The sequence below is a fragment of the Melanerpes formicivorus genome, unplaced genomic scaffold (assembly GCF_026170545.1).
Source record: "Melanerpes formicivorus ecotype bairdi unplaced genomic scaffold, bMelFor1.0.p_v2 SCAF_13, whole genome shotgun sequence".
NCBI lineage: Eukaryota > Metazoa > Chordata > Aves > Piciformes > Picidae > Melanerpes > Melanerpes formicivorus.
The window spans coordinates 11,737,036-11,764,798 of NW_027142365.1; the positions used below are offsets into that span (position 1 = coordinate 11,737,036).

The 27,763-nt window shown below is 65.7% G+C and overlaps 1 protein-coding gene across 2 annotated transcripts; it reads right to left on the reverse strand.

The window, feature by feature from the left end:
- Positions 1–94: 94 nt before the first annotated feature.
- On the reverse strand, positions 95–26,375 carry KCNH2 (potassium voltage-gated channel subfamily H member 2). Of its 2 annotated transcripts, XM_068146134.1 has the most exons (16): positions 25,898–26,375; positions 24,895–25,125; positions 20,214–20,378; positions 19,395–19,823; positions 18,319–18,533; positions 8,586–9,011; positions 7,261–7,415; positions 7,028–7,113; positions 6,116–6,315; positions 5,372–5,624; positions 4,233–4,426; positions 3,493–3,595; positions 2,684–2,941; positions 2,106–2,292; positions 1,771–1,942; positions 95–1,281 (listed from the first exon to the last, which is right to left on the reverse strand). In XM_068146134.1, the coding sequence occupies exons 1-16, from the start codon at positions 25,971–25,973 to the stop codon at positions 1,075–1,077; spliced, it is 3,357 nt and encodes a 1,118-aa protein (XP_068002235.1). In that variant the 5' UTR covers positions 25,974–26,375; the 3' UTR covers positions 95–1,074. The 2 variants fall into 2 exon arrangements, with proteins under 2 accessions (XP_068002235.1, XP_068002234.1); XM_068146133.1 differs by having other exon boundaries at positions 7,028–7,415.
- Positions 26,376–27,763: the final 1,388 nt, after the last annotated feature.

Here is a 27,763-nt window from a genome sequence, read left to right on the forward strand (position 1 = left end):
CTCCCCACGGTCACAGTGCACCGCAGTGACATGGCCCTGCCATGGCCCCACCATGGCCCCATCCCACAACGCAGCTGCACACAGAGCTGGGGGGGGTCTCTCTGGTTTATTGGAGGGGAGGGGGTCTGCCCCAAACCTCGGGGGCACCTACGGCAGAAGGCTACATGCAGGGGGGGCACACAGTGGGGTGGGCACATGCAGTGCCCAGCTACGGGATGACAGCACAAACACAGCACACACTACTGGGGCCAGTGAGTGGCTGGGGGGGGGTTGGGCAAAAGCCCCCCCAACACCCCCAAACCCCCCCAAACCTGTGCGTGGGGTGGCCCCACGAGGGGAGCCCCCAGGTAGGGAGCAACTGGAGGAACTGAGGGGCACCCTCCCCCGGACAGAAAATGCCCCCTGGGCCACCCCCAGCAGGGACAAGGCTGGGGGCACAGCGTCAGGGGTACATGCAAGACGCAGCACACGCATGCCATGGGCACGAACACAGGGACAAGGGGACACGGGCACTGTGCCTGGCTGTCCCCACAGCAGCAAATTTTTTTGGGGGGGAGAGGCCTCCTGGCTCAGCGGGACCCCACCCCACCCCGAGACCTCCTCATTGCCCCGGGGCGCCGACGCAAGCAGACGGACGGAGCAAGCACGGGAAACGCCTGACACACACCTGGCACACGCATGGACCCCCCCAGACTACACTGCCAGCCCCAAGGGCAGAAGGAGTCTGGCTAGGGAGGGCGCTGCAGCACTGGGAGGATGAGGAGAAGGCGAAGAGCAGCAGTGCCCAGCAGCCTCTGCCAGCCCTGCCAGCCGAGTCGTGGGCACAGCAGCGGGGCCAGGGGCCTGGCACACCCCCCCTGGTTAGTCCAGCTAACGTGGGGCACGGGGGTCCCACCACCCCCACCGCAGGGGGATTATCCATGGAGGACCCTCCACCGGCCCTGACAGCGTCCTGGGGACAGGGTCCTGTGTCCCGTTGTGCCGGGGGGGCCCCACGTGCCATGGTGCCAGGATGGCATCGGGAGGGGGGATCCCGTGGCACTGGTGGGGGGGTCCTGGCCCCGTCGTGTCCCATTAACTGCCGGGGTCGGAGCAGTGTCTCTGGAGGGGCTGCGTGCCCGGGGCAGGGGGCAGCTGGCCGGGCAGGGACAGGCGTCGAGGCGTGGTGCCCACTGAGCCCACCAGCAGCACCACATCTGGCGGCACTGGTGGCAGTGGCGGCAGCTCAGCGCGGGGGTCTGGGGCAGGTGCCAGTTCCAGCGGGACTGGGTAGCTTGGAACCTGCCAGAGAGAGAGCAGCTGCTGGCACCCAGTGCATGTGCCAGGCCCAGGGCTGCACCGGGATGGCAGGGAACAGGCAGTGGGTCATGAGAGGGGCTGGCCCAAGGCTGGGGAGCTCAGGGGTGACCCCAGGCTCCCATAGGGCTGGGGCAATGGGGTACAGGAGAGGGGGACTGCCCCCCCAAACCAGGGGTGTTGAGGGGTGACTCCAAAGTGGGGCTGGAAGACATGGGGAGGGACTGCCCAAGGTTGGAGGTCTCAGGGGTGACCCAGAAACGGGGCTGGAGAACATGGAGAGGGGATGCCCAGCATTGGGGGATCTCAGGGGTGACCCCAACCCTCCCTAGCAGGACTGAAATATGAGATGATGGGGTCCAGAAGAAGGTCTGTGGTAGTTTGTGGCTAAAGTTAATGCTGGGGGAAACTTCAACCCCACACTTCTGGGTCTGGGGGTGTATGTTGGGGGTGGGGGGGAGCATCTTTACCCACCTGAGCGAGCGGTTGGATGGGGGTGATGGGGAGGATGGGCTGGAGAGGACATGGGGGTCCATGGGGCTGGTGGGGGGATGACACTGTACTGTAGGCAGGGGGGACCAAGGTGGGCTGGCGTTGGAGGAGCTGCATGATGGAGCTGATGTCAGTGGCCATGCGTGTCTCCAGCCTGTGGAAGACAGGACACACGTGGAATGGGTACCACAGCTTGGGGGGCTGTGGCCCCCAAAAGCATCCCGAAGTTGTGGTGGCCCCCAAAAGCATCCCGAGGTTGTGGTGGCCCCCAAAAGCATCTCAAGGTTGTGGTGGCCCCCTATAGCATCTCAAGATACCTGTTGAGTTGCTTCTGGAGAAGGTCAAGCCGAGTCTCCACCTCAGAACGCTGGCGCCGGCTCATGGGCGGCAGGGGAAGGCTGAGGGCGGCGTGGGCCGGGATGGTGCAACGGGGAAGCTCCTGGTACTGGCGGCCCCGGTTGTCCCCCCAAAAACTGAAGATGTTGGAGACCCCAGAGAAGGCTCCTGAAAGAGTTTGGGTGGATGGGAGTGTCCATAAGGGTGGGGAAGGGATGGATCCCAGTAGGAAGAGGGATGGAACCCAGTAAGAACAGGGCAGGGAGCAAGGATGGATCCCAAAAGGGACAGAGCAGGGATGGATCCCAGCAAGGGTAGGGCATGGAGCAGGGATGGATCTGAGCCAGGATGGAGCAGAGATGGATCCTAGCAGGGATCCAGGGATGGATCATGACAGGCCAGATCCCAGGCTGGGGGTTCTGAGCTGTGGGGCAGGGGATCGATGGATCGGAGGGGGTCTGGAGGGGTTCTCCATCTGCCTGTGCAGGGAGGGCAGGACTTGTGGCCCCTTCAGGGCTCCCCCAGGACTCCCCCAGGATCCCCTGGCCCCCAACCCCACCTGACAGCGGGTTGCAGATATCGCCACTGCCTTTGCTCTCGCCTTCCTCGGCCCCCTCGCTGCGGAACGGGGACAGTGCAGTGGCCCCGGGGGGGCCGGGGGCGGGGGTCTCGTCCTCGTCGCTGGAGGGGTCGCTGGAGGGGTCGCTGGGGTGACACGGGGGACACGGATCCCACTCGGACGGTGCCCCTGGGGGCTGTCCCCTCCTGCCCCCTCGCAGCGCTTTCGGGCAGCTCCGCAGCTCCCCGGGGGTGGCATCTGCGGGGACATGAGGGGGGTCACCGCTGACAACACGCGGACTCCCCCAGGACGCCCCGCACGACGTCCCCGTCCCCCCCCCAAAGGTTTCCACGGCACGCCCTCCTCCCCCCCCACACTTTCCCCCACCCCCCGAACACATCCAGTACCCCCGCCCCCAACCCTGGACCTTCCCGAACGTTCCTAGAACTCCCCCGGACCCTCCACCAGGACTCCCTCCCAGGACCCCCAGAGAATTCCCCCAGGACTCCCCCAGAAGCCCCTCGGACCCCTCCAGAACTTCCTACTTAACACCCTAGAATCCCGCTGGACCCTACCAGGACTTCTGCAGACCCCCATCCCCCAGGACACCCCACAGCACCCCCGAGAATCCCCGGATCCCCAGGACCCTCCTGGACCTTCTAGGACACCCCCCCCCCGCGCCCCAGGATCCTTCCAGACTGCCCCGAGACCCTGAGACAGCTCCACCCATCCCCCCACCCCCCCCCGCATCTCCCCGCTAACCCCTCAGGAACTGCCCCCCTCCGCCCCAGGACCGCCCCTGGACTCACCCTTCTCGGTGCGGCGGCGGAAGGAGAGTTTGCGCTTGCGGAGCCGGTTGAAGCCCCCCGCGTCGAGCTCATCGCTGCCGGGGGAGCCGGGGATCATGTTGGTCTGGGGGCGAAGCGGGAAACAAGCGGTCAGACTTGGGGAGCTGGACCCCCAGCCTGGGCTGGAAGAGACTAGGGCTACTGGGGAATCAGATTTGGGCTAGAAGGGACTGGGAGCAGTACTGGAGGTCAAACTGGGGGGGGGGCTTCTGAAGCACCCACAGCAGGCTGGCAGGGATTTGGAGCACTAGGGGAGTCAATTCTATTCTAAACTGGGGGGCTGCTGAACCCCCAGCCTGGGCTGGAAGGGACTGGGGGCACTGCAGAGAGGGTCAGACTTGCGGGGGTTACTGGCAGGACTGGTTGTGGGGAGAAGGAAGCACTTAGAGCAAGCACTGAGAGGGGTGACACTGGGTGTGGTGTCACTGAAGAGCCTGGATGAGGCACTTAGTGCCACGGTTTAGTTGATTAGATGGTGTTGGGTGATAAGTTGGACTGGATGATCTCAAAGGTCTTTTCCAACCTGGTGAATTCTAGTCTAGTCTAGTCTAGTCTGTTTCTGCTGTTGGGGAGTGACGCTGTGGGGATGATTTGGCCGTGGTGCCTCCACCACCACCTCGGTGCCATCTCAGGGTGGCTGTCCCCATCGCTGAGCATCTCCCACACTGGGACCCCCCCAGTTTGCTGGGCCCCCCACTCACATCGCGCAGGTTGAAGGTGATCTCCAGGCTGGACCAGAAGTGGTCGGAGAACTCGGGGTACATGTCCAGCACCTCCAGCAGGTCCTCGCGGTGGATCTTGTGCAGGTCACAGTAGGTCAAGGCCCGCACGTCCCCGTTGGACTTCCCCGGCCGCGCGTAGAGGTTCAGGGGCTCCCCAAAGATGTCGTTCTTCCCTTGGTGGGGCAAGTGGGAGGGGGGTCAGCCCCATGGGGACATCACAGAATCACAGAATTTCAGGGGCTGGAAGTGACCTCAAAAGCTCATCCAGTCCAAGCCCCCTGCCAGAGCAGGATCACCTGCACCAGGTTACACAGGAACGCATCCAGGCGAGTTTTGAGTATCTCCAGAGAGGGAGACTCCACAACCCCCCTGGGCAGCCTGTTCCAGGGCTCTAGAACCCTCACAGGGGAAAAATTTGTCCTCCTATGTACATGAAACTTCCTGTGCCTCAGCTTCCACTACTGCCCCTTGTGCTGTCACTGGGCACCACTGAGCACAGCCTGGCTCCACCCTCTTGGCACTCACCCTTTACATCTTCATAAACATTGATGAGGTCACCTCTCAGCCTCCTCTTCTCTAAGCTAAAGAGCCTCAGCTCCCTCAGTCTCTACTCATACAGGAAATGTTCCACTCCCTTCATCATCCTTGTGGACTTTTTCAAGCAGCTCACTGTCTTTCTGGAACTGAGGGGCCCAGAACTGGACACAATATTCCAGATGTGGCCCCACCAGTGCAGAGTAAAGGGGGAGGAGAACCTCTCTTGAACTACTGGTCACAGCCCTTCTAATCTACCCCAGAATGGCATTGGCCTTCTTGGCCACAAGAGCACATTGCTGGCTCACAGTCATCCTTCCATCCACCAGGACCCCCAGATCCCTTTCGCCTTCACTGCTCTCCAGCAGGTGCACCCCCAGCCTATCCTGGTGCATGGAGTTGTTCCTTCCCAGGCACAAGACTCTGCACTTGCCCTTGTTGAACCTCATCAAATTTCTCCCTGCTCAGCTCTCCAGCCCGTCCAAGTCTCGCTGAATGGTAGCACAACCTTCTGGTGTGCCAGTCACCCCACCCATCCCCAGACCATGGTGCCAAGTCCCCACAGCCGACCAGCGGCAGCTCACCTAGGATGGCCACCACCACGTCGCCGCGCAGGATCTCGATGGAGCCGCGGGAGATGAAGTAGAGCGCAGTGAGGACGTCGCCCGCATGGACCAAGGTGTCCCCGGGCGGGGCGTGGGTGGTCTTGAACTTCATGGCCAGGGCACGGAGACAGCCCTTGGTGGCTCCCTTGAAGGGTTTGCAGTTCTGGAGCAGGCTGCGGTTGAGGTGCAGGCAGATGTCGGCCTGCAGGCACTCAGGGAAGCCCTTCAGCACCTGTAGGACAAGGCGAAGGTCACCGTGGTGGCTGTGGTGGTGGCTGTGCTGCTGGTTGGGTGGCAAGGTGGCCACGGTGGTGGGCAGGACACCAGACAGCTGGCCCTGCCGTTGGTTTAGCAGCCACAGTGAGGATCTATGCCCCCAGCTTGTTGGCCATGCCATTGTCTGGGCAGCTGTGCCAGAGGCTGATGTCACCAGTGGGGTGGCAGTAGTGGCAGCCATTCCACTAGATGGGTGGCCATGGAGTCATGGCAGCAGCCACACTGCTGGCTGAGTGGCTAGGTGGCTGTAGTGGTGGCTGTGCCACCAGCTGGGTGGCCTGAAGTTGAAGGTGGTGGTGGCCATGCCACGGTCTGGGTGGATGCAGTGGCGGCCACACCATAAGCTGGGTGAACCAAGAGGCGCAGTGGCAGCCACGCCGTGGGCTGGGTGAGCGCAGCAGGGCCCACGCCAGGGTCTGGATGGCAGTGCCAGGCCTGGCAGCTCACCGCATTCATGTCGATGCCGTTGGTGTAGGACCAGGCGTGCTGGAAGTACTCCTCCAGGCGCTGGCGCAGGGGGTTGGGGATCTGGTGGAAGCGGATGAACTCCCGCACCCGCAGCATCTGCGTGTGGTAGCGGGCAGTGCCCGAGTACAGCCGCTGGATGATGGCAGAGACGTTCCCGAAGATGCTGGCATACATCAGCGCTGTGCCAGGGCCAGCGCCCGTGTCACCTCCGGGCACTTGGCTGGACACACACACACAGACAGGCTGGGCACACACAGACCGGGTGCCCAAACACCAACCAGGCACACACACAGGGACTGGGCACTCACACAGAGACTGGGCACACAGAGACTGGGCATGCACACAAAGCCTGGGCACACACAGACTCAGCACACACAGAGCCTGGGCACATGCAGTGCCCGGGCACACACATAGACTGGGCTCACTACAGCAACTGGGCCCACACACAGACTGTGCACACACAGTGACCACACCCTTGACATCCCCTCACTATCCCTTTGCCGTCCTTGTGCCAGCCCCTTGCCATTCCCTTGCCATCCTTGTGCCACCTCCATCGCATCCCCTATCCTCTTGCCATCCTTGTGCCACCTCCACTGCATCCCCTCACTATCCTCTTGCCATCCTTGTGCCACCTCCATCGCATCCCCTATCCTCTTGCCATTCTTGTGCCACCTCTATTGCATCCCCTCACTATCCTCTTGCCATGCTTGTGCCACCTCCACTGCATCCCCTCACTATCCTCTTGCCATGCTTGTGCCACTTCCACTGCATCCCCTCACTATCCTCTTGCCATACTTGTGCCACCTCCATTGCATCCCCTCGCTATCCCCTCGCTGTGCCCGTGCCATCCTCGCACCCTGTCCCCACCCGGGCCGCCGGGGTGGCACTCACAGCCGATGAGCATGACGCAGATGGAGAAGATCTTCTCGGAGTTGGTGTTGGGCGAGACGTTGCCGAAGCCGACGCTGGTGAGGCTGCTGAAGGTGAAGTAGAGGGCGGTGACGTATTTGTCCTTGATGGTGGGCCCGCGGCGGGGGTCGCTGGCGTTCAGGGGCTTGCCCAGCTGCTCGCCCAGGGCGTGCAGCCAGCCGATGCGCTGGCCCTCCACGTTGCCGATGGCGTACCAGATGCATGCCAGCCAGTGGGCGATGAGGGCGAAGGTACACATCAGGAGGAAGAGCACGGCCGCGCCGTACTCCGAGTACCGGTCCAGCTTCCGCGCCACCCGCACCAGCCGCAGCAGCCGCGCCGTCTTCAGCAGCCCGATCAGGGTGGTGGTCTGGGCAGGGGGAGGGGGGAGTGGGGTGGGGACAAGAGTCACAGCTTCACAGATTGCATCCAAGGGACCCCCAAAGGGCATCTCGGCCAACCCGCGAGGTGAAGTGCATGGAGGTCTGCGGGGGGTCAACCGGGGGATGTGATGGAGAACCTCAACCAGAGCTACCTGGGAACTGGGGAGCTGAGTCCTCACTGCAGGATCTGACACACCTCCCCCCCACCCCGAGACGCCCTGCCCTTGTTGAGACTCCCTGAGACCCCCACCCAAACGCCCAGGAACTGGGGAGCTGAGTCCTCCTTTCAGGAAAGGGCAGCTCTGACCCCTTCAGAGACCCCCTGAGACCCTTGGAGACCCCCAGGAACTGGGGAACTGAGTCCTCCCTGGAGGATCTGATTCCTCCCTGAGACCCCTACCCGGACTGCCAGGCTGAGGCCTCCCTGCAGACAAGGGCAGCTCCAAACCCCTCCAGAGACCCCCAGACCTCCCCAGAACTGTGGAAACCTGGGGTGTGCAGAGTGGAATGGCACAGCAGAGCTCCCCTGCCCAGTAACCACATCCTCTCCAAAAGCAGAGGCAGCCCTGGTGCCCCCCCTTCACAGACCTCCTGCCCCACTGCAGGCTGAGGTGTCCACCCTTGGGTAAAGCCATCCTCTCCCCAGTACCAGGGGGCCTTGCAAAGGCACGTGGCAGGGCAGGGGTTGCCCCCCCTCAGCATGGCATCACTCCATTACTGCTAGGCACAGGGGTCCCCCAGGGCCAGACCCAGATTCGCCCACACCTGAGCCCAGTAGCACGTGCTGCCTGCACCTGCCCTGGCACCCACCCACGTCGAACCCATTGCTCTGGCACCCATCATCTTGGCACTCGCTGTCCTGATGCCCACTTCCCTGGTACCAAATGCCTTTGGCACCCATGGCCCCCAACTGTGGACACCTGTCCCTGGCCTGGGGTCACATGTAAGGAGGTTCCTGGACATCACCCCAGGAGAGCATCTGGCACCTAGGGAACAACCCCCACTGCCCTGACACTCACCGTGGGCATCTGGCACCCACCATGACCACTCACATGGGACTCCCAAAGCATCACCCAGCCCTGACTCTCAAAGCACCACCCAGCTCTGGGCACGGCGCAGTGGCACAGCACATTGGCACAGCAGTGTCCCATGGGTACCTCCTCAGAGCCGGAGCCGAAGATGAGGAGGTCGAAGGGGATGGCAGCCACCATGTCGATGAGGAACCACCCCTTGAAGTAGTGTATGGCGATCTTGGCAGGGTGGCTGACCACCTCCTCGTTGGAGTTGACGTAGGTGGTGCGGAAGTTGATGAGGATGTCGATGATGAACATGATGTCCACGATCAGGTCCACCACGTTGAGGGGGCTGCAGGAGTAGCCGCAGTGGTGGCGCTGCGCCTCCTCCTGGTCGTTGAGCAGGAAGGCGGCCGAGTAGGGGGTGAAGATGGCCGTGTAGATGACCAGCAGCAGGATCAGCCAGTCCCACACCGCCTTGAAGGGGCTGTAGTGCAGGATGGTCCATCGGTGGATGCGCGGCGCCTGCAGCTTGTACTCGGGCAGCACGTCGGCTCCCAGCGACAGCACCTGGGCAACAGCCACGGGCACGGCCTCAGAGCCTGTGCCCACCTCCTGCCGGGCTGAGACCACCCCCCTGGCCGGCACCACCCTGGCCCAGGCAGGTCTTCCAAAGCGCCGAGACCTGCAGGACCCCATCACACAGGTGGGCAGTGATGTGGAGGGGGCCAGCACCAATGCCCTGCATTGTCCTTGTGCCAGGGAGAGAAGCCGGAGTCTCTCCCCCACACTACAGAGCCCACAAGCCCAGCACCACTTCGCCCAGGGCATCCCCCACCCCTGCCCTGCAGGACCCAGCCACCACCCCACCAAAGCTCTGAGCACACCAAGGTGAGCAGTGACACAGCTGGAATCTGGCACCGGTGCTCTGGGTTGTCTCTGTGCCCCAAAGTACCTCACCCAGCACCACCGCGACCAAACCAACCCCCACCCCCCCAAAGCTCTGGGCCCACCAAGGCGGGCAGTGACACGACTGTTGGCTGGCACCAGTGCCCTGGGCCAGCAGTGGTACACAGCATTGTCCCTGTGCCAGGAAGAGAAGCCAGAGTCTCTCCCACATGCCCCAGAGCTGTGGGGATGGGGTGGGGAATTAGGGGTGCCCACAGTAGGGTCCCTGCCCTACACAGGGGGTGGGACACCCTGGAGTGGGGCAGCAGGTGCAGAGGGCAGAGTGGGTACATCAAGTGGTGCTGGGGCAGTAGGGTTCAGTGGGTGTGGTGGGTGTGCAGTAGGGGCAATAGACACAGTGGGCACCGAGGGTGCAGCACATGCAGTGGGGACAGGCACAATGGGAACCATGGGCACAAAGGGCTGCCAGGAGCTTCCCCCAGTTCCAGCAGGTCTCTGCTCCCTGGACCCCCTTCTAAGATCCCCTACCCTGGCAGTGTCCAGGGCAATGAGGCTGGGGAGTACAGACACACAGGGGGCACAGACTCTCTGCCCTGACAACTACCTCCCCACAGCAATGCCACCTCCTGCCCCATCCTCCTGCCCCCCACAGTGCTGCTGTCCCCAGCCCTCAACACACATGTGGGCACACATGTGATGGGCACAATATGATAGGCATACACAGTCCGAGCCAGGGATACAGAGGGGCACACAGCTGTGCCCTGGCAGCTGTGCCCGCCTGTCCTGGCTGCCTGGCACCAGGATTAGATGTCCTGGCTGTGGGATGGGGGCACTGGCTATAAATAGGGAGCAGGCAAGCAGACACTGGTGGGCGGAGGGGCCCAGGGATGGGGTGAGGGTGCCAGGGCAGCCCCCCAGAGAGGAGCCAGCCTGGGCACAGCACCCGCCCACACAGTACCCAAAGGCAGGGACAGGAGCTGGGGTGAGTGGGTTCTGGGGGGTCCCTCCCCACTCTGCCTGTGCCGAGCATTGGCACAGGTACAGCTGCGGGAGCAGGCGATGGGGCACAGCCACCCCTGGGCATCATCCTGGGGGTGCAGTGCTGCCGCGGGGCTGGAGGGGGCTCCAGGGCCATGCCACCCGGAGGGGCTGTGGGCAGGTACCAGGTGGCAGCAGGGCGAGGGGCAGCAGTGGGTAACCAGCGCTATCCAAAGCAGGGGGCGTGGATCTGGGGGCGGTGCCAGGACACGGGTACCCCCTCCGAGCCCACGGCACAGCACCCACCACCCTCCCCGGAGCACCCCCACAGACACCCCCGGGCCGGACCCTCCCCCCACCCAGAGAGGTGCCCGGCGGCAGGTGCCAGGCCTGGGCATGGCAGGAACACGGTGTGCCCAGTACCTTCTCCTGGTGACTGTGCCCCCCGGCACGAGCAGCGTGGCCGTCGAGGCACAGGCAGGTGCCACAGAGCGGGGAGATGCCAGGCGTGGGGCGCGCTCCGACCCCTGGGTGGGCAGCAGGGGGGCCCTGCAGCAGCTGCAGTAGCGATGCCAGCATCCTCCCGGCCACCTGCTGTGCCAGACCCTGCCCGGGGCTCACCGGTGGCACTCACCCGCCATCACCTGCCCGCCACCTACCCCGTGGGCACCAAGCGCGTGGCCCCCCACCAGTGCCCATCCCACTGCCCCCTCCCTGGCACCCCGGGCCTGGCCGGGCGCGGTGACCGGGCACCCCTGGCTGTGGCGGCGGCGGCGGCGACAGGAAAATTATTGGGGCGGAAATTTTTCCCAGCCTGCCCTGCTGCCAGTGCCCGCCTGTGCCCCCCTGCCCGCCCCCAGCCCCTCCCGTGCTCCGGGGAGCCCTGGCACGGCACAGCGTGGCACACAGCACGGTACACAGCGTGGCACACAGCGGCACAGCGAAGGGCTTGGTGCCACAGCAGGGTTTGGGGGTACCTGGGGTGGGGACGTTAGGTCAGCTGCTGGTGCCTGTGGGCATTAGAGTGGGCAGCAGAGTGGGTGGTGGGTGAGGGCAGGGAGTGGGCAGGGGGGCAGGTGGCGCCTTTCCTGGTGTGTCACAAAGTGGGAGGTGTCCTGACCCCCTCAGCGCCCCTTTGGCCATGTGGGCACCGTGCTGGTGCCAAGATTTATGCTCCACAGTGTGGGCATGGTGTGGCAGCCTGCAAACATGCCATGAACATGCCACAAACACGCCAGGGACACGCCACAACCACCCATATGCCAGCGTGGTGCCAAAGTGTCCTCCTGCTGCCACCACCTCCCTTGGCACATGGGGCACCAGGGCACATCCGGGGGGACACACACGGCCCCTATCACCCCTGTCCCCAAGTGTCACCGCCCCCGGTGGCCTCGTGGGGGGAGTGTCGTGCCCAGGGCGCTGGTGGAACAGCCATGCCAATGCCAGGGACACGCCGCGGTTCTGTCACCAGCCCTGACTCACCCGCTGCCACCCACGTCAGGGGTTCCCCGCTGGCACCCGCGGCCCCCCGCTCCTTGTGACACCCTCTGAGGGTGGTTCCGGGAGTAGCACACACCAAGAACCCGCCCCCTCTCCGTGCCCCAAAGGTGCCACCGGCAGGCAGGGGTGGACTACTGCCACGGGGGCAAGATGCTGCGGGGTCATACGGGGTGAGGCTGCCACGTGGGGGGCACAGGGGTACAGGCAGGAGGGGAACAGGTACCGGGGGATCCGGAGTGGGGAGCAGGGGTGTCCTGGGGACACATGGATTTGGGGTCAGGGGTGGGCACAGGGGACGAGAATGTTGCAGACCTCCGGGGAGGGGGGCACAGAGGCACCGAGAGCAGAGTCCCCCCCGGCTCCATCACCACACACAGCGTTGGGGGGTCCCAGCTGAACAATCCCTTTCAGCACCGGCAGCCTTTCGGTGGAGGCGGGGGATGTCTCGCTGCGGCTCGGGCAAGGCGGCTCCGATGGAACCGGGGCGCGGGGGCAGGGAGGGAGCCGGGGGGAAAGTGAGCGGCGGGGGAGGGGGGGAGCGGGATGGGGGCGGTTCCAGCCACCGGCGGCTCCGGCAAACTAGGACAGAGCCCTGCCCGTGGCACCGGCGGCCGCCGACCCCTCCCCAGCGCCCCCGGGCATCCCAAGGCAGGCAGCGAGACCCCGAGGGACTCCCCTCAACACACCCTCCCCGTCCCCGTTCCCTGCTGTCACTGCCCGGGCTGGGGCCCGCAGTTGCGTCTGGGTTGGAGGCAGCACTCGGGACACCCCTCAACTACGGCACCACTGCAGGGCAGTGCCCGCCCCACCCTCCCACTGTGCCCTGTGTCATGGGGACAGCCCCCAGCCCCATCCTGTGACTCCCAGCCACGGAGACAGCCCCTGTGCTTCTCCGCCCCCGGCGTCCCCCCATCCAGCGGGCACAGCCCGGTACCCCCAGCCCCCGCGGCTGGCACCGACTCCCGACCACCCCTCTCTCTCCCAGTCCCTGCGCCCACAAGTAGGGCCGATGGCCGGTGCCACCCCCCGGTGAGGGTGACACGACACCCATCAGTCAGCGTGACACAGATCCGGGTGGCACACGGTGACACGCGGTGGCACCAACACCGCCCCACACGCGGCGCCTCGCCGCAGCACCTCCGCCAGCACCTCCTGTGCCTCCCGCACCCGGCACCTGCCGCGCCCCCAACACCCGCGCCCACGGCCCGCGCTGCCCTCGCTGCCGCAAATACCCTGGGCACTGCACCCCCAGCACCCCCCGCCCGCTGGTACCCGCCTGTGCCCGCGCTTCACTGCCAGCCCGACAGTGCCGGCCCCTGCACCAGCGCCTCGGGACCCACAGCACCCATGCTAGTGGGCACCCCAAACACCTTGCACTGGCACCCATGCACCAGAAACCACACTGCCACCCAAGCACCCTAATGCTGGCACTGCCACTCAGCACTGATACTGGCATCAGCAGCCAGTCCTGACACTGGCACCAGCACCAGTGATTGAACAGAAGGTACCAAGCAGCTGCAGCTACCCAGCACTGGCACCAACACCCACCCAACACGTGCCCAGGGATGCCACACCAGCACCAACACTGGCACCCAGCACTGGCACCAAACAGCAGCACTCACATACCAGTGCCAGCACCAGTACCCAATCACTGCTCCAAAAGGTATCCAACAGCCACAGCCAGCAGGTACCAAATGCTCTCACTGGCTCCTATGCAACAGCAGTCCAAGTACCCCTCACCAGCACCCAACACTGGCACCCAATACAAGCACCCAGTATTGGCACTGGCACCCAACAAGGGTACCCAACATGAACGCCCAGCCACTGGTACTATCACCAGTAACCAACAGTGGCACCCAACATGAGCACCCAGCACTGGCACCAGCATCAAACAAGGGCACCAGCAAACACCTGATACACCCCTGGGCAACCCTCACCAGCAGGTTTTGGGCACCTCTGTGTCATCCACCCCCAGGACATTGATACCCACTATGTACCAACCCCAGCACCCATGGCACCAAACCCAGCAGCACTGCCCACCATCAGCACCCAAATATATGCCAGCAGGGGACACCCAAACCAGGCAACTGCTGACACCCAAAGCCCATAGTGCCAAGGGTGCCCAACACCAGTGGTGACAACCCCACCACCATCGCCAGTGCTGGTGCCACCCAACATGCTCTCTGCTGCGGCAAGCACTGACCGTCCATGTGGCACCAGCACAGCCCTGGCAGTGTGCGTGGCACTGACGGCACCATGACACCCAGCTGTGCCCAGCTCGGTGGCTGTGGTGGCCACGCTGCTGGTACTCACCGCATCGAGCTGTGGGGCTCCCTCAGCACCCCCCGACATGGGCACCAGTGTTGGGCAGCCACCCTGGCCAGGAGGCAATGCTGGCACCTACCCTGGTATCGGCGGCACGGTGACAGCACCCACAGTCCGTGGCACTGGTGGCAGGGTGGGTGACGTGCCCGTGAGAGGGTGACGTCCCCACGGGGCGGTGCGCCTGCCACGGCACCCGACCCACACCCACTGACGCAGGCACCCTACGCTGGCCCACGTCGTGCCACGCTGTGCCACACCAGAGTACCACGCACCACCGTCGACGGGTCAGCCACGGGGACCACTATTACGTGCTGGCACTATTCTGGCAGCACCTTGGTTCATGGCAGCACCCACAGCCACAACCGTGCCACAGCTGCTGTGGCACAGCTGGAGGGTGGCAGAACGCCCATGGGTGGGTGATGCTACCCTGACCCGTGGCACCCATGGTACCCACGGCACCCATGGCATCCACGGAGTTTGGGGGCTCTCGTGGCTCCCGGCCCCACTGCTCCTGGCCCCTTGGGACTCTCAAGCCCCCCGGGGCCCGCCCCAACCACCTAGTGCCCGCCTCCCGGCCGCCCCAGGGGGTTCCAGTGTGGGAACGGCTCCAGGAACCTCTCTACGGTCCCGCGGGACGAGCCCCGTGAGCCTCGATCCCTGCACGGGGCTCACAGCCGGACCCTCTCCCCGCGGTAGTAGAGGGACTCCTGGGCAGACGATGCTGTCGGAGCGAGGGCAGCTAGGGGCAGGCTCTGGGAGTCGGGGGTCCCTGGGGATCGGGGGGCTCCGGCGGTCGGAGATTTGGTGGGGGTCTCTGAGGGTTGGGGTCCGGGGATTCCGCGGCTCCGGCAGTGGGGGGTTCCGGGGGTCGGGGATTTGGGGGGTCTCTGGGGATCGGGACGGGCTCCGGAGCAGACGGTGCCGTCGGAGTTGGGGGCCGCTTGGGACGGGTGCGGCGGAAGGGACACCCCACCCCCCCGTTCCCCAGATCCCCCCCCAGTGCCCCTTAGTACCTCCTGTGCCACCAGGCTGGAGACGCGCACGGCGCGCCGGACCCGGCCGCTCTTGCGGTCCCCGTCGGGGCGGTCGCCGCTGTCGCGACGCACGGAGACCATGATCGTGATCAGCGGGGGTAGCCCCGCGGCAGCCCCACGCCGCCTCTCATCCCGGCAGGGCCAGGCTGAGCTGAGCCCAGCCGAGCCGAGCCCGGCGCTGCCCCGAGCTGGCAGCAGATGGAGCGGGGCCGCCCCCCCCGCCCCGGGTCCCCCCCCCCGCTCCGCCGCCGCCGCCCCCGTCCAGCCCCCTCCGGCCCCCACCGCTCTCGTCACGCCGCGGGGAGGGACCGGGATCCCCCCCGGGAGACACTGAGGCACGGGGTGGGGGAGGGGGACACACAACTCCCGGGGATTCTGGCTGCCCACCCTCCCCGAGTCTGGCAGCTGCTGCCTGCAGGCCCACGGACTCCCCACGGACTCCCCGAGACCCTCGATCAACCCCAGGGGTCCCCGAGACCCCCCGGGTGCGGTACCCCAACGAGCAGGGACGGGGACCGGGATGGACACAGGGACAGGGAGGACGCCACGTGGCTTCCGTGCTCCCCCTGCCCCCCCTGCCCCTGCTGGCACTGCCAGCTCTCGGTGTCCCTGGCTGCCACCCAGCCCTGGCACTGGGACCCTGCTGCAGCCACCCAGCGCCTGCCCCTGCTCCTCAGCCCACCTGCGGGGGGCCCTGGGGTGGAGCATCCTCACCCCACAGCTGTGAGGGCTCTTGGGGGGATCCCTTCTGCCAAGGACGGGGGGTTCCTGTGCACCCCACCCTTACTGCCACCCACTGGCAGCCCCTGGTGACACTGCCCCAGCCAGTGGCACTGGGGGGAACCCACCAGACCGAGGTGGGTTTGGTGGTCACTACAGACCAGGCCAGCTCAGCCCCCCACCCTCCAGAGGCACTCAGGGTGGGCACCAGCAGGTGTCCTATGGCAAGGCTGTGACAGAGCCCAGATCTTGGCCAGGTTGGTCATCACCAGCATGGTGCCAGTAGTGCCCAGCCAGAGCTCCACCACAGCCGGGGGGGGTGCTCTGCCAGAGCAACTCGAGGGTCCCTGGCACTGCTGTGACCTAATGGATGCCACAGCACCCATCCTGATGTAGCACTGGAGCCAGTCGGTGCCAGCCTGCAGCCTGCCCATGCCAGGTCCCCATGCCCATCAGTGCCAGCGCGGTTGGCCGCAGTTGGAGGCCCAAGAGCAGGGTGACCTTGACGGGGCTGCAGCGCGGGCGCCTTGGCTGCCGTCACCGCCGGTGATTCATGGCACCAGGGCCTGGCAGCCTTCAGCCCCACGGCATCACTGCCCCATGGCGTCACCGCGCCACAGCCAGGGTCACCTCTTGGTCCCCGCAGGGTCCTAAGCACAGCCACCCTGACCACGCCCACCTGTTCTCTATGCCACATTGGCACACGGTCACACCAGGCTGGCACACAGCCTACCTCACTGGCACATGCAGTGGGGACGCCATCCTGTGCCAAGTATCTGATGGATTCTCCCACCCTGAGGTGCCCAGCACAGCTAGGGCACAACCGTGCCCCCCATCCCAATGACATGTGTCACAGCCAACCGTTGCTGATAGCAGCCATATGCCCCAGCTGCTGGGCACCCTGTAGTGATGGCAGTGGTGGGCAGGGGGGCACGGCTGGGCTGGGCACAGGCCTCGGGCTGGGCACAGCAGCAGCACCTTGATCAATCACTGGCAATGACACCCAGGGCGCCTGGCTGGCAGCTGCCACGGTGGAACAGTGGGCATGGCAAGAAGCAAGGGAGGAGGTCTGGGGAGGCTCAGCACCAACAGAAGGTCCCCACCCTGCAGAGGGTTCTGTGGCTGCTCTGGCACCTGGTAAAGGGCACAGGGCTGGGTGCCCACCCTGGCACAGTAGCCCCACAGCCAGGCCAGGAGTTCCTGTGGAATCAGGCAGTCCCACCTGTGCCCCCCCCAGTGAGTGGGAGCTGGGGGGGCCGGGGGTGCTGGCAGCTGCACTTGCACAGCTTCATCCCCTGCCAGCTGCCAGGGTCCCCGTGGAGAAAGGCTGGCACAGGGCGCTTAGGGACCCTGGGAACGGGGGGTTCTCTCTCCTGGTGCCCTCGTCCATGCCCTCAGCCCCCATGCTGGGCCAGCCAGGGGCCCTGGGGAGCCACAGCCTCCCCAGCAGCCACGAGTTCATTAGCAGGGCGGCTGGACTGTAATTAAGTGGGCATAGCCAGATGGTGATTACACAACTTGGTGCCAAGGATTAGCACAGTCCCCAGCACCCTGGCACGGCATGGGGCAGCCTGGCACGACACCGGGGCTGACACCTGTGCTGGGCACGATAGACAGTCCAGGCTAGGAGGCCCCTGCCCCATGCTCCTCACTGGGAACTCCCCAGGGACCCCCCCGTGCCATCTGTGCCAGTCATGTGCCAGCCATGTACCACCACGCTGCCACGCTGTGACGCCCACCACTCCAGCACCAAGGCTGATCCCCTTCAGGGGGCTGACAGGGACCCTCCCGGTCCTGTGGGGCTGGGGGAACAGCCATGAGGCACAGCCAGCGACAGCCCCACCTCACACCACCTCTGCTGGCATCCCCTGGGTGAGGGCATCACCCCAGGCAGGGGCATCCTGGGCACCCAGCTGGGCTTCAGCACTCTCTGCAGCACCTCACTGTGGCCTCCAGCATCACACCATGAGCTCCACCATCACCTCAGGGCTCAGAGCATCCCCTGGGCTCTGGCCATGCCCTCAGCATCACCTGGCTACCTCCAGACTCATTTGATCACCTCCACCATCACCTGGTCACCTCCAATACCTCTTGGTCACCTCCAATACCTCTTGGCCACCTCTGGCATTGCTTGGTCACCTCCGACATCTCCTGGGCACCTGCAATACTAGTTGGCTACCTCCAGCATCACTTGGTCATCTCTGACACCTCTTGGCCACCTCTGGCACTGCTTGGTCACTTCTCACACCTCCTGGTCACCTCCAGCACCACCTATAGACTTACAGCATCACACAGCCACCTCCAGCCCTTCCCAGCCACCTCCAACACCTCTTGACCACGGCCAGCACCTCCTTGCCACCTTCAGCACCACTCGGCCAGCGCCGTGTGCCATGTGCCGCTCCCGGCCTCACCTGGGTGACCTTCTCGGTGACGTTGTGGGTCCGGTCCTTCAGCTTGGTGGGGGCGATGATCTCCTTCTCGCCTGGGGGGGCGGCCAGGAAAGCATCCCCCTTGAAGTCGACGAAGCTGAGGGTGATGTGGGGGATCCTGCCAATGGCCCGGTACCGTGCCAGCTCCGGCTCCGACGTCGAGTTCAGCAGGGCGTTGCGCAGGCTGCCCACGGCCCCTGCGGGGGGCACCGTCAGCGGGGGAAAGAAGCACCCGGGGGCCCGCTCTGGGGTGGGCAGGGGGCTCACCATGGGGGAGAGGAGCCCCGGGGTGGGTTGAGCAGCTCCCAAGGGAGCCCTGGACTGGGTGAGGGCAGTGGGGTACCCTGGGCGGGGAGGGGGTGTGCCACAGTGGGTAAAGGGTTGCTGGAGTGACAGCCCCTTGCTCAGGCCGGCGTTGGCAGCCCTGCATTCCCTGGCCTGGTGTCGTTTACGTTAATGTAATTAATGTAATTAATTGCCAGCCGTTAATGAGCTTAGCAGTGCTGTAAGCCGGTTAACTGCTGCTGGCACAGGGCAGCTGGGGCTGGTGGTGGGCAGCTGGTACCAGATGAGGGGCTCTGTGCCACGTGGGGCCTTGGAGTCATTTGGGGGGCTCGGTGCTGGAGGGGGCTTGGTGCCATTTGGGGGTTTGGGTGCCAGGTGAGAGGCTGAGTGCCACACGGGGGGCTCAGTGCTGCGCCACAGAGCTCGGTGCTGGGTAATGTTTCGGTGCCGTTTTTGGTAGGCAACATGCCGGGGGGGGGGGGGGGGGGGGGGGGCGCTTGGCGCTGTGCCAGGGAGCTCAGTGCCAAGCCGGTGGCTGTGGGTGGCAAGGAGGTTGCCAGCAGGCCCCAAAGCTGCCAGCAGCGCAGCTTCATTAGCACAATGAGGAGGATGACAGTGATGAGTGCCGCGAGCACCACGTGCTGGCACCGTGGCCAAGGCACCGGTGGGCGCCCCCGGGCAGCGGCTGGCAGCGGCAGTGGAAAGACCCTAACAAGCCGGCAGCCTCTGCGGCCTCATCCTGCTGCCGTTGGCACTGCCGGGCACAGGCATACCGGTGCTGGAGCCGCGGTGCACGCCGGCGCTGGCGTGGCGCTGGTGGCAGCGCTTGTCCCCGTCGCCCTTCATGGCCTCCATGTCATCGAGGGACGATGCCCGGCGCAGGCTGCGGAGGCTGTCGCCCGAGCGGCACCGTGCCAGGCTGCCATCCGAGAAGGCGGCGTGCGGTGCCAGGCGCTCGGCCCGCGGTGAGGAGTGGGTGACGGGGGGTTCCCCACCCATCAGAGCTGCCTGGTCCTCGGGCTGGGCACTTCCCAGGCAGCCAGGCTCTGGCCAGGACGTGGCATCCTCAGTGCCGGACTCGCTGCTCTGCTTGGCACAGTCCACGACCACTGCGTCCGGTGCCTCCGTGGCTGGCAGCGACTGCTTGCTGCCTGCCAGTGCCAGCAGCGCTGGTAGCTTCAGTCGCAGCGACCGGCTGCGCCCTGCACAAACAAGGGGCAGGGTTGGCATCGGGGGCACCCAGCAAAATCACCTGCGAGCACCTGCTGCCCTCACTATGTGCTGTATGGTACGGCCTGGCACCTAGAGTCTCCAGGAGTGGGGCCAAAGGCACCCTCCAAACCCACTCATGGGCACCCACTAACCTTGCCATCTGGCACCTAAAGTCTGAAGAAGTGAGGCCAAAGGCACCCACCAACCCCCTGGGCACCCACTGCCTTGCCATGTGCCAGGAGGCACAGCATGGCACCCAGGACATGAGGTCTGCAGAAGTGTCAGGGGGGGATCTTGTGGGACTAAACATGGTAAAGCTGGCACACAGCCCCATCCCCCCAAGCTGTGCCATGTGTCCTGGGCCCAGGTGCCAGCCCTACCTGCAGGGAACCAGTTTGGGGGGGTGACCCAGTGGTTGGTGTCCTGGTCAGGGGACCCTGGGTGCTCCTTCTCCAGCACCAGCTCGAAGTTCAGGATGAACATGATGACGGTGCCATCCTCACTCTTCACGGGCACCACGTCCACCAGGCACAGGAAGCAGCTGCCTGCGGGGAAGGTGTGTTTGGGGTGGGCTCAGTACCGTGCTGGCACAGCCCCTGGCACGGCCTGGCACCCTCTTCTTGACCCCCAGAACCCCCTGGGAATCCCCTCCTGACCTCCGTTCCTGCCTGGCACCTCTCTCCTGACCACCATTCCTCATTGGCACCCCTCTCCCGCACCCTGCCACTGCCTGGCAGCCCCCACTGCTCCCCATCCCTGGGCAGCACCAACTGGCAGCTACCTCCGCGGTGGAGGGGGAGGCTGGGGAGTGTGGGGGGAGGGGCATTCCGCCCCCCCAGGGCTGCGATGGGTTTCAGGGGGTGCTTACAGGAGCCGGAGCGGGAGCAGCGCGGTGCCCGCGATTTTAAGCGGCTCAGGGCCGTTCACAGCTGCGGCGTTAATCCCGCGGGGGCTGGGGGGGCGCAGGCCCGGGGGGGCAACCCAGGGTAACCTCTGCTGTGCGGGGGTGCGGCAGCTCCCTGCCCCCCCCAGCATCCCGCATCCCCCGTTCAGAATCCTGCATCCCCTAGCACCCTCTTCCCCCACCTCATCCCGCAGCCTCCCCAGCCCCCTGAACCCCGCCCAGCACCTTGCACCCTCCCAGCACCTTGCAGCTCCCTCCAGCCCTGGGCACCCCTCCAGCACCCTGCCCCCTCCCCCCGCAAGAACCTTCCCCCTTTCCTCGGGGGGCGTCACCATCTGCCCCAGTGGGTACTGGGGAGGGGGCTTCCCCCCAGCCTCCCACCCACGCGGGCACCCCCAGCCCCTCCCCAGGGGACAGGCGACTGGGGGGAGGGGGGACACGAGCGCGTGACGCCGGGTGCTGGATTTCCCCCCCGCTCTCGCTCCCCCGCACCGTGTCGTGTTCCCCCCCGGGGCTGGCAGCGGGCCCGGCACACGATGGCAGCCGCCAGCTGGCACCGGCACTGGCACCGGCACCAATGTGGGAAATCCCTGCCCGTTTGGGGGGGCAGGGGGCGCGTGGCATGGCTTGGCACGGTCTGGCACAGCCTAGCATGGCACAGCCTGGCACGGCCCGGGCCGCAGCGGGGTCTCGGCTGTCAGGGATTAGCGGCACCGCCACATGGTGCCAGCGGCAGTTTCCCCTCATCCTCACCCACCCGCGGGAATCCCTAATCCCGCTCATCCCCCGCCCGGGACGCGGGATGGCACCGCGCTGGCACCATCAGCACCCCCCCGCTAGGGCCTCTCAGCATGCCCATCCCGCTACCCACCGGGACGCCACCGCCCACGGTAGTCACCCTCACCTCACTTCCAGCCGGGTCCGGGTGGGTTTGGGGATAGCGGGGGGGTGTCAGGAGGGGGCTGGAGGGGTCCGGAGTGGGGGGCGTCAAGGTGCCACCCCAGACCTCCCCGCCCCTGCCCCGGTGGCCACGGGAAGGTGAAGCCCCATGGGTGGGGGGTCCTGTGGGGGTGTGTGGGGTCCCGGCCTGCGCGGTGCTGACGGAGGGGACCCCCCTGGTGAGCAACCCCCCTCCCCCCGGAGCCACTCGCCGGTTTTATGCCTAAATATGGCCGCGGGCAGCGGCTTCGGCGCGGAACGGCCACGGCCCCCCCCCCCCCCCCGCCCTTCGCCATCGGGACCCCTCCTGCCACCGGGCAGCCCCGAGGGCAACTGGGACAGCAGTGCTCGGGGGCGGCTGGCGGCAGCCCCGGGGAGTGTTGGGGTGGGGTGGAGCAGCAGGGGGTGTGTGCTGAGCCCCCTGCCGCAGTCAGTGCCCCCCAGACCCCTCCCAGCAGCCTCAGTAGTCCCCCAGCAGCCCCCAGTGTCCCCTTGTCCACCCCCCAACCCCCCCCCAGTATCTCTCTTGCCCCCCCATGCCCAGCATCCCCCCCTACATCACTGTCCCCCAGTATACCCCTTGTTGTGCCACCCACCCCAAATGCTCCCCTGCCCCTCACCCCCAGACCTCCTCACCCTGCTCTGGGTGGGTGGCACTGGGGAACTCCCCCCTCCAAAATCCCCAACACTCCCCCAGCCTCCCCCATCCCCGCACCCCATTATGCCCCAGGCACCACCCTACCACCAGGCACCCCACTGCCCCAGCACCCTGACACCGGGCACCCCCTCACCTCTGGGCTCCAGAGCTGGGACCTAGCCAGGCATGGGCACCTCACCACTACCTGCACTGCCAGGACACCCCCTGGCATACCCCCCTGGTGGTGGGCATACCCTGTCCACTGACCCACAGGCACCAGGCCTGGCTCTGGCACTGTGGTGAGGCCACGACCTTGCCCGGGCAGCACCAGCAGCAGCTGATGCTCCCCAGCAACCCTCACCAGCCCTCCTGTTTCACAGTGCCAAGATGTCAGCACGGTGCCAGTGCAGCGCCTGGCTGTGCCATGGAAACTGTGCCAGCACAGGGGGAGTGCCTGCACTACCATGTGCCAGCTTATGCTGGACAGACAGTGACTGGGGCTCTGATTTGGCTCCTGCACACCCTCGGCCTAGTGCCAGTCCCATGCCAAGGGCTGGGCACACACTACCCCAAACACCGGTGTGGGGGGGTGTGTCTGTGCCCCCTCCCTGTCCCTGTCCCTCACACACGTGGCACTGCAGCGGCTGCCCCCATGAGCTCAAGGCCATCGCTGTGGGCATGAAGAGCCAGCAGCTGCCTCGACCTTCAAGCACCAGGGCCCGGTTTGGTAAACAACGGCGCGGAGAACCGCCGTCTGTGGCCAGGCCCAGATGAGTGCCAGTGCACAGCACTGCCAGACATGTGCCACAGTGACCCAGGGCCATGCCAGGGCAGGCTGGAGGGGCACCATGGCAGTGGCTTGGTGCTGCGGTGGGTGGGGACCAGGACAGAAGACCGGGGTTCAGCACCCTGACACAACCACAATGGCACCAATGGGATGGGCGATGGCACAACCACAACAGGGATGGACCGAGAGGCCAGAGCTGGCAGCAGGGTCCCTGCCCCATGGGCAACTGTAGGACAGCAAAGAGATCCCTCCTGAGGACTGCTGTCTCTGTGCCAGCCCCATGGTGGCACTGACACCACAGCACACAGATGGCACAAAGCTGTGCCTAGCAGGGAGGGGGGGCACCCATGAGTGGAATTGCCACAGCACCCCCAGCCAGGACCCATTTGGCACTGGCAGCGTCCAGCTGCGTCAGGGAGCAGCTCCCAGGCACCCACCACTGGCACCTGCCACTGCTGCCAGCACCTATAAATATCCTGCTGGAAATGCTAGGCTCCCCGGGGACAGGCACTGCCAGGCCACCCGCTGCCACCCGCTGCCACGTGCCCTGCACTGGCCCTGACAGTGCCCACTCACCTGTGGCAGAGCTGGGCACCTCCTATGATAGGACCCCCCCACATCACTCCAGGACCCCCTGGACTCCCACTCCACCTCCCCATGGGACCACACTGAGCTGGAGACCCCCCAGGCTGTGGAGGGGGCTGCAGCGTGCTGGGACCCTCTGGCACTGTTCAGGGTGGGGGGCTGGGGTGTGCCCCTGGCCTGGGAGCTGAGTCCCACCCCTGGCTCATTGCTGGGGGCTTTGGTGGGGCATGAGCTGGTGCCAGAGCCATGGATGCTGTCAAGGAGCATGGCAGTGGGGGGTGAGTCCAGGACATAAGACCCCTCCCCAGCACCCAACATGATTATCAGGGCCCTAATGAGCATTGGGCATTGCCAGGAGGGAGCTGCCATGTGCCAGCCCCTGGCACTTAGCACAGGTCCAAAGGGCACTGGCTGTGCCCACAGTGCCATTGAGCTGCCACCCTCTTAGCAGGCACTGGGGTCTCACTCCCGAATCCCAGCTCAGTCTCTGGAGCACTACCAGTCCCAGTCATGCCCCTGTGACCCCCTGCCCCAGTGACCAGGTGGCACCAGGGGCTGAAACCACAGTGGCAGTGTCAGCAGCTGAGGATCAGATTTGTTTACTGGGTGCTGAGAACTAGGCACAGCTGCGGTGAGAGCTGGGACACCTGGCACCAGCACTGTCACTGTTACTGCAGGGCTGCTCGTGCCAGCCCAGGCGCCACAGGCACCAGCACCCAACTGCTGACACTGGCACCAGGCTGGCCAGTGACTCCCCATGCACCCTACCAGGATGGTGGCACCACAATACCCAGGGCTCTGGGGCAGCCTGGGCCAGAAAAGCCCCTACCCCGTGCCCCTGGCAGTGCAGTGCCCATGCCGCCACATCACCCTCGCTGCAATGCCACAGCCCCATGGTCCTAGCCCCCCAGCACACAGCTCCTGGCACTGGCACCCCGCCAGGCTGTGGAGAGCTATTGACCCTTGGCAGTGGCAGTTCCCGCAGGGCAAGACAAACTCCCACTCTCAGAGTCCCTCTCAGAGCCACGTCAACAGCACCCACGCCGGCACCACGTGCCCCCCACGGCGCAGCAAGCCCTGGCACGGGCAACGTACGACGCCAGCAAGCCACAAGCCGTGCCAGCAGTGAGGGCCGGCAGCCAACACCCAACACAAACACCCCGGTGGCGCAGCGGCAGCGAGGGGCACGGCGGCGGGCACGGTCCGTACCGTCCTTGCGGTAGAAGCAGATCTCCACCTTGCGCTCCTCGGCGCCCAGCAGCGCCTGGGCGATCTGGGCGGCGGCGCGGCGCTGGGTGCGGGGCCCGTGCAGGAAGTCACAGGTGCTGGGCTGCTGCATCACCTCCGCCCGCGAGTAGCCGCAGAGCCGGCAGAAGCCGTCGTTGCAGTAGATCACCGCGCAGTTGGCCGCCCGCGCGTTCCCAATGATGAACTTGCGGCCTACGGGGCACGCGGCAGGGTCAGAGGCATGGCCGCTATCCATCCAGCCCTCCATCCCTTCATCCATCCTTCCATCCATCCCTCCCTTGGTCCCTCCATTCATCCCACATCCATCCCTTGGTCCTTCCATCCATCCTTTGCCCATCCCTCCTTCCCTCTTTCCATCCCTCCCTCCCTCTATCCATCCATCCTTGGCCTATCCATCCTCCCAACCCTCCCTCCCTCCATCCATCCATCCCTCCATCCACCCATTCCTCCATCCACCCATCCTTTGGTCCCTCCATCGCTTGGCTGCATCATGGCTCTGGGTTCCCAGTGACCAAGCATGCCCCACAATGCACCCACCTTACTCCCCAGGGATCCCTCAAAGTGCTACTACCATGAGCATCACCACAGAAACTTTACCATCATCACCACAGGGATCTCACCACCATGAGGACCTCACTAGCACCACCCCAGTGATCCCACCACTACAGAGATCCCACAACCATCACTATGGGCACCCCACCACCATCACCACCACCACAGGGACCACACCACCATGGGAACCTCAGTATCAGCACTACAGATACCCTACCACAATCACCACATGAACCCCACTTCCATGGGCTCACCACCACCATGACTCCAGGGACCCCGCGCCCCCCCGAGCCCCCCCAAGTCCCGAGTCCCGGTTCCAGCCCGCCCCGCAGCACCCTATATTCCCCTAGCTCCGTGTCCCCCCGGTCACCCCAAGCCCCGTACCCCCCCCGGTATCCCTGGCTCCACTCACTCTGTCCCTCGAATTTGCGGATGATGGTGTCCAGAAAGGTGTTTTGGGGGGCGACGTGCCCCCGCCGCACCGGCATCCTGCCGGGCCCATGGGGCAGCGCCCCCCGCGCCGCCGGCACCGGGGAACGGAGGGGGGAGGCGGGAACCGCACGGGGAGCAGGGAACGACGCGGGGGGGAGTAAGGGCGGGGGGGAAGGCGGCCCCGCGCCGCGGGGGGTCCAGCTGCCCTTGAGCCAAGGACGGCGCCGGCGGGGCGGCGGCGGGGGGGGCGGGGAGTGGCTCAGCCCCGCTTCGGTCCTGTTCGGCCCCGAGAGGGAGAGGGGGGCGGGATGCGGGGCGGGCACGCAAGGGTTAAGGCTGGGCCCTCCCCCTCCCGCCGCCCGCCCGGTGGCCGCAGGTGCTTGCCCCGGCCGCCCGGTGCGGGCGCGGTTTGGGTACCAGTGCGGGTACCTGTGCCGGTGTACCCCCCCGCTCTACCCGCCCGGTGCCCGCCGCAGCATCGGCCTTATTTAGGCACGGAGCGGCCCAGGGGGATGCAGCCCCCGCCCCGCCCGGCCCGGCCCGGCCCAGCTCGGCTCAGCCCAGCGGAGTGCGGCTCGGTTTGGCCCGGTTCGGCCCGGCCCGGCCCGGCGGGGCTCGGCTCGGCTCAACGCGGAGGGGCTCGGAGGGGCTCAGCTCAGCCCGAAGGGGCTCGGCCCGGCGGGGCTTAGCTCAGCCCGGCAGGACTCGGAGAGAGTCGGCTCGGCTCGGCTCGGCTCGGCTCGGAGGGGCTGGGCTCGGCTCGGTTGGGCTGGGCTCGGCTCGGCTCGGCTCGGCTCGGCTCGGCCCAACCCGGCCCGGCTCGGCTCGGTTCGACAGGCGGCGGCCGCTGCGTGTTGACAGCCGGGGCCGGGGGGCGGGGCCAGCCCTGTCGCAGCCAATGGCCGCGGGGCAGGGGGGGGGAGGGCGCCACGCCCGGCCCGGGGGCGCCGATTGGGGAAGGCCCCCATGGCCCCGCCCCGCTCCACGCCCCTGATAGCACAGGCCCCGCCCCTCATCTTGGGGCCCCTGCCCCCCCCCGGCAGTACCACCACCCCAGTGCACCCCAGTGTCACTCCCAGTGCAGGTGTGGGTGCTAGGCCTGGATCCAGTTTTGGTCCCGGTCTAGTCCCAGTCCAGTCTTAGTTCCAGTCCCGGTCTAGTTGCTGTTAAGTCCCTGGTCCCAGTCCAATTTCAGACCACCTCCAGTCCAGTTTCTATGCCAGTCCAGTTTCTATGCCAGTCAAGTTCCAATCTGTTTTGTCTCTGTCCCTGTCTAGTCCCAGCTCAGTCTCTGTCCCAGTCCATTCCAGCCTCTATCCCAGTTTTAGTTCAATACCAGCCCAAATCCAATCCCAGTTTCAGTTCCAGTCCAGTCTCTCTGTCCCAGTTAATTCCTAGTCAAGTTCCAGACGAATCTCAGTTCACTCTCTTTTCCAGTTCAGTCTCAGTCCCAGTCCCAGTCCAGTCTCTCTCCCTGCCTCAACTCAACCCTGTTCCAATCTCTTCCCCAGTGCCAGTGCAGTCCAAATTCAGTTCCAGTCCAGTGTCTCTATCCCAGTTCCAGTCCCAGTCCAGTACCTGTCCCAGTCCAGTCTTATTGCCAGTCCCGGTCCCAATCCAATCCAGTCCAATCCAATCCCAGTCCAGTCCAGTCCCGTCCCAGTCCCCGCCAGGCTCTGTCCCAGGTGCTGAAACTGGCACCGAACCCGCTGCGGGATGGACCTGCTGAGCCCGGCCCAGTTCCGCCCAGTTCCGCCCAGTTCAGCCTAGCCCAGGTAGGCCAACCCAGTTCAGTCCAGATCAGGTCAGGTCAGCTCAGCCCAGCAGAACCGGGCCAAGCCGGACC

Excerpts from the sequence above, each read along its gene's own strand:
- KCNH2 (XM_068146133.1), bottom strand. The coding sequence starts at position 25,973 with ATGCCGGTGCGGCGGGGGCACGTCGCCCCCCAAAACACCTTTCTGGAC. Across the intron at positions 18,534-19,394 it reads GCACCGCGGCTCCAGCACCG|GGGCCGTGGGCAGCCTGCGC; the intron begins GTATGCCTGTGC and ends TGCCCCCCGCAG. Across the intron at positions 4,427-5,371 it reads CGTGGTGGTGGCCATCCTAG|GGAAGAACGACATCTTTGGG; the intron begins GTGAGCTGCCGC and ends TGCCCCACCAAG.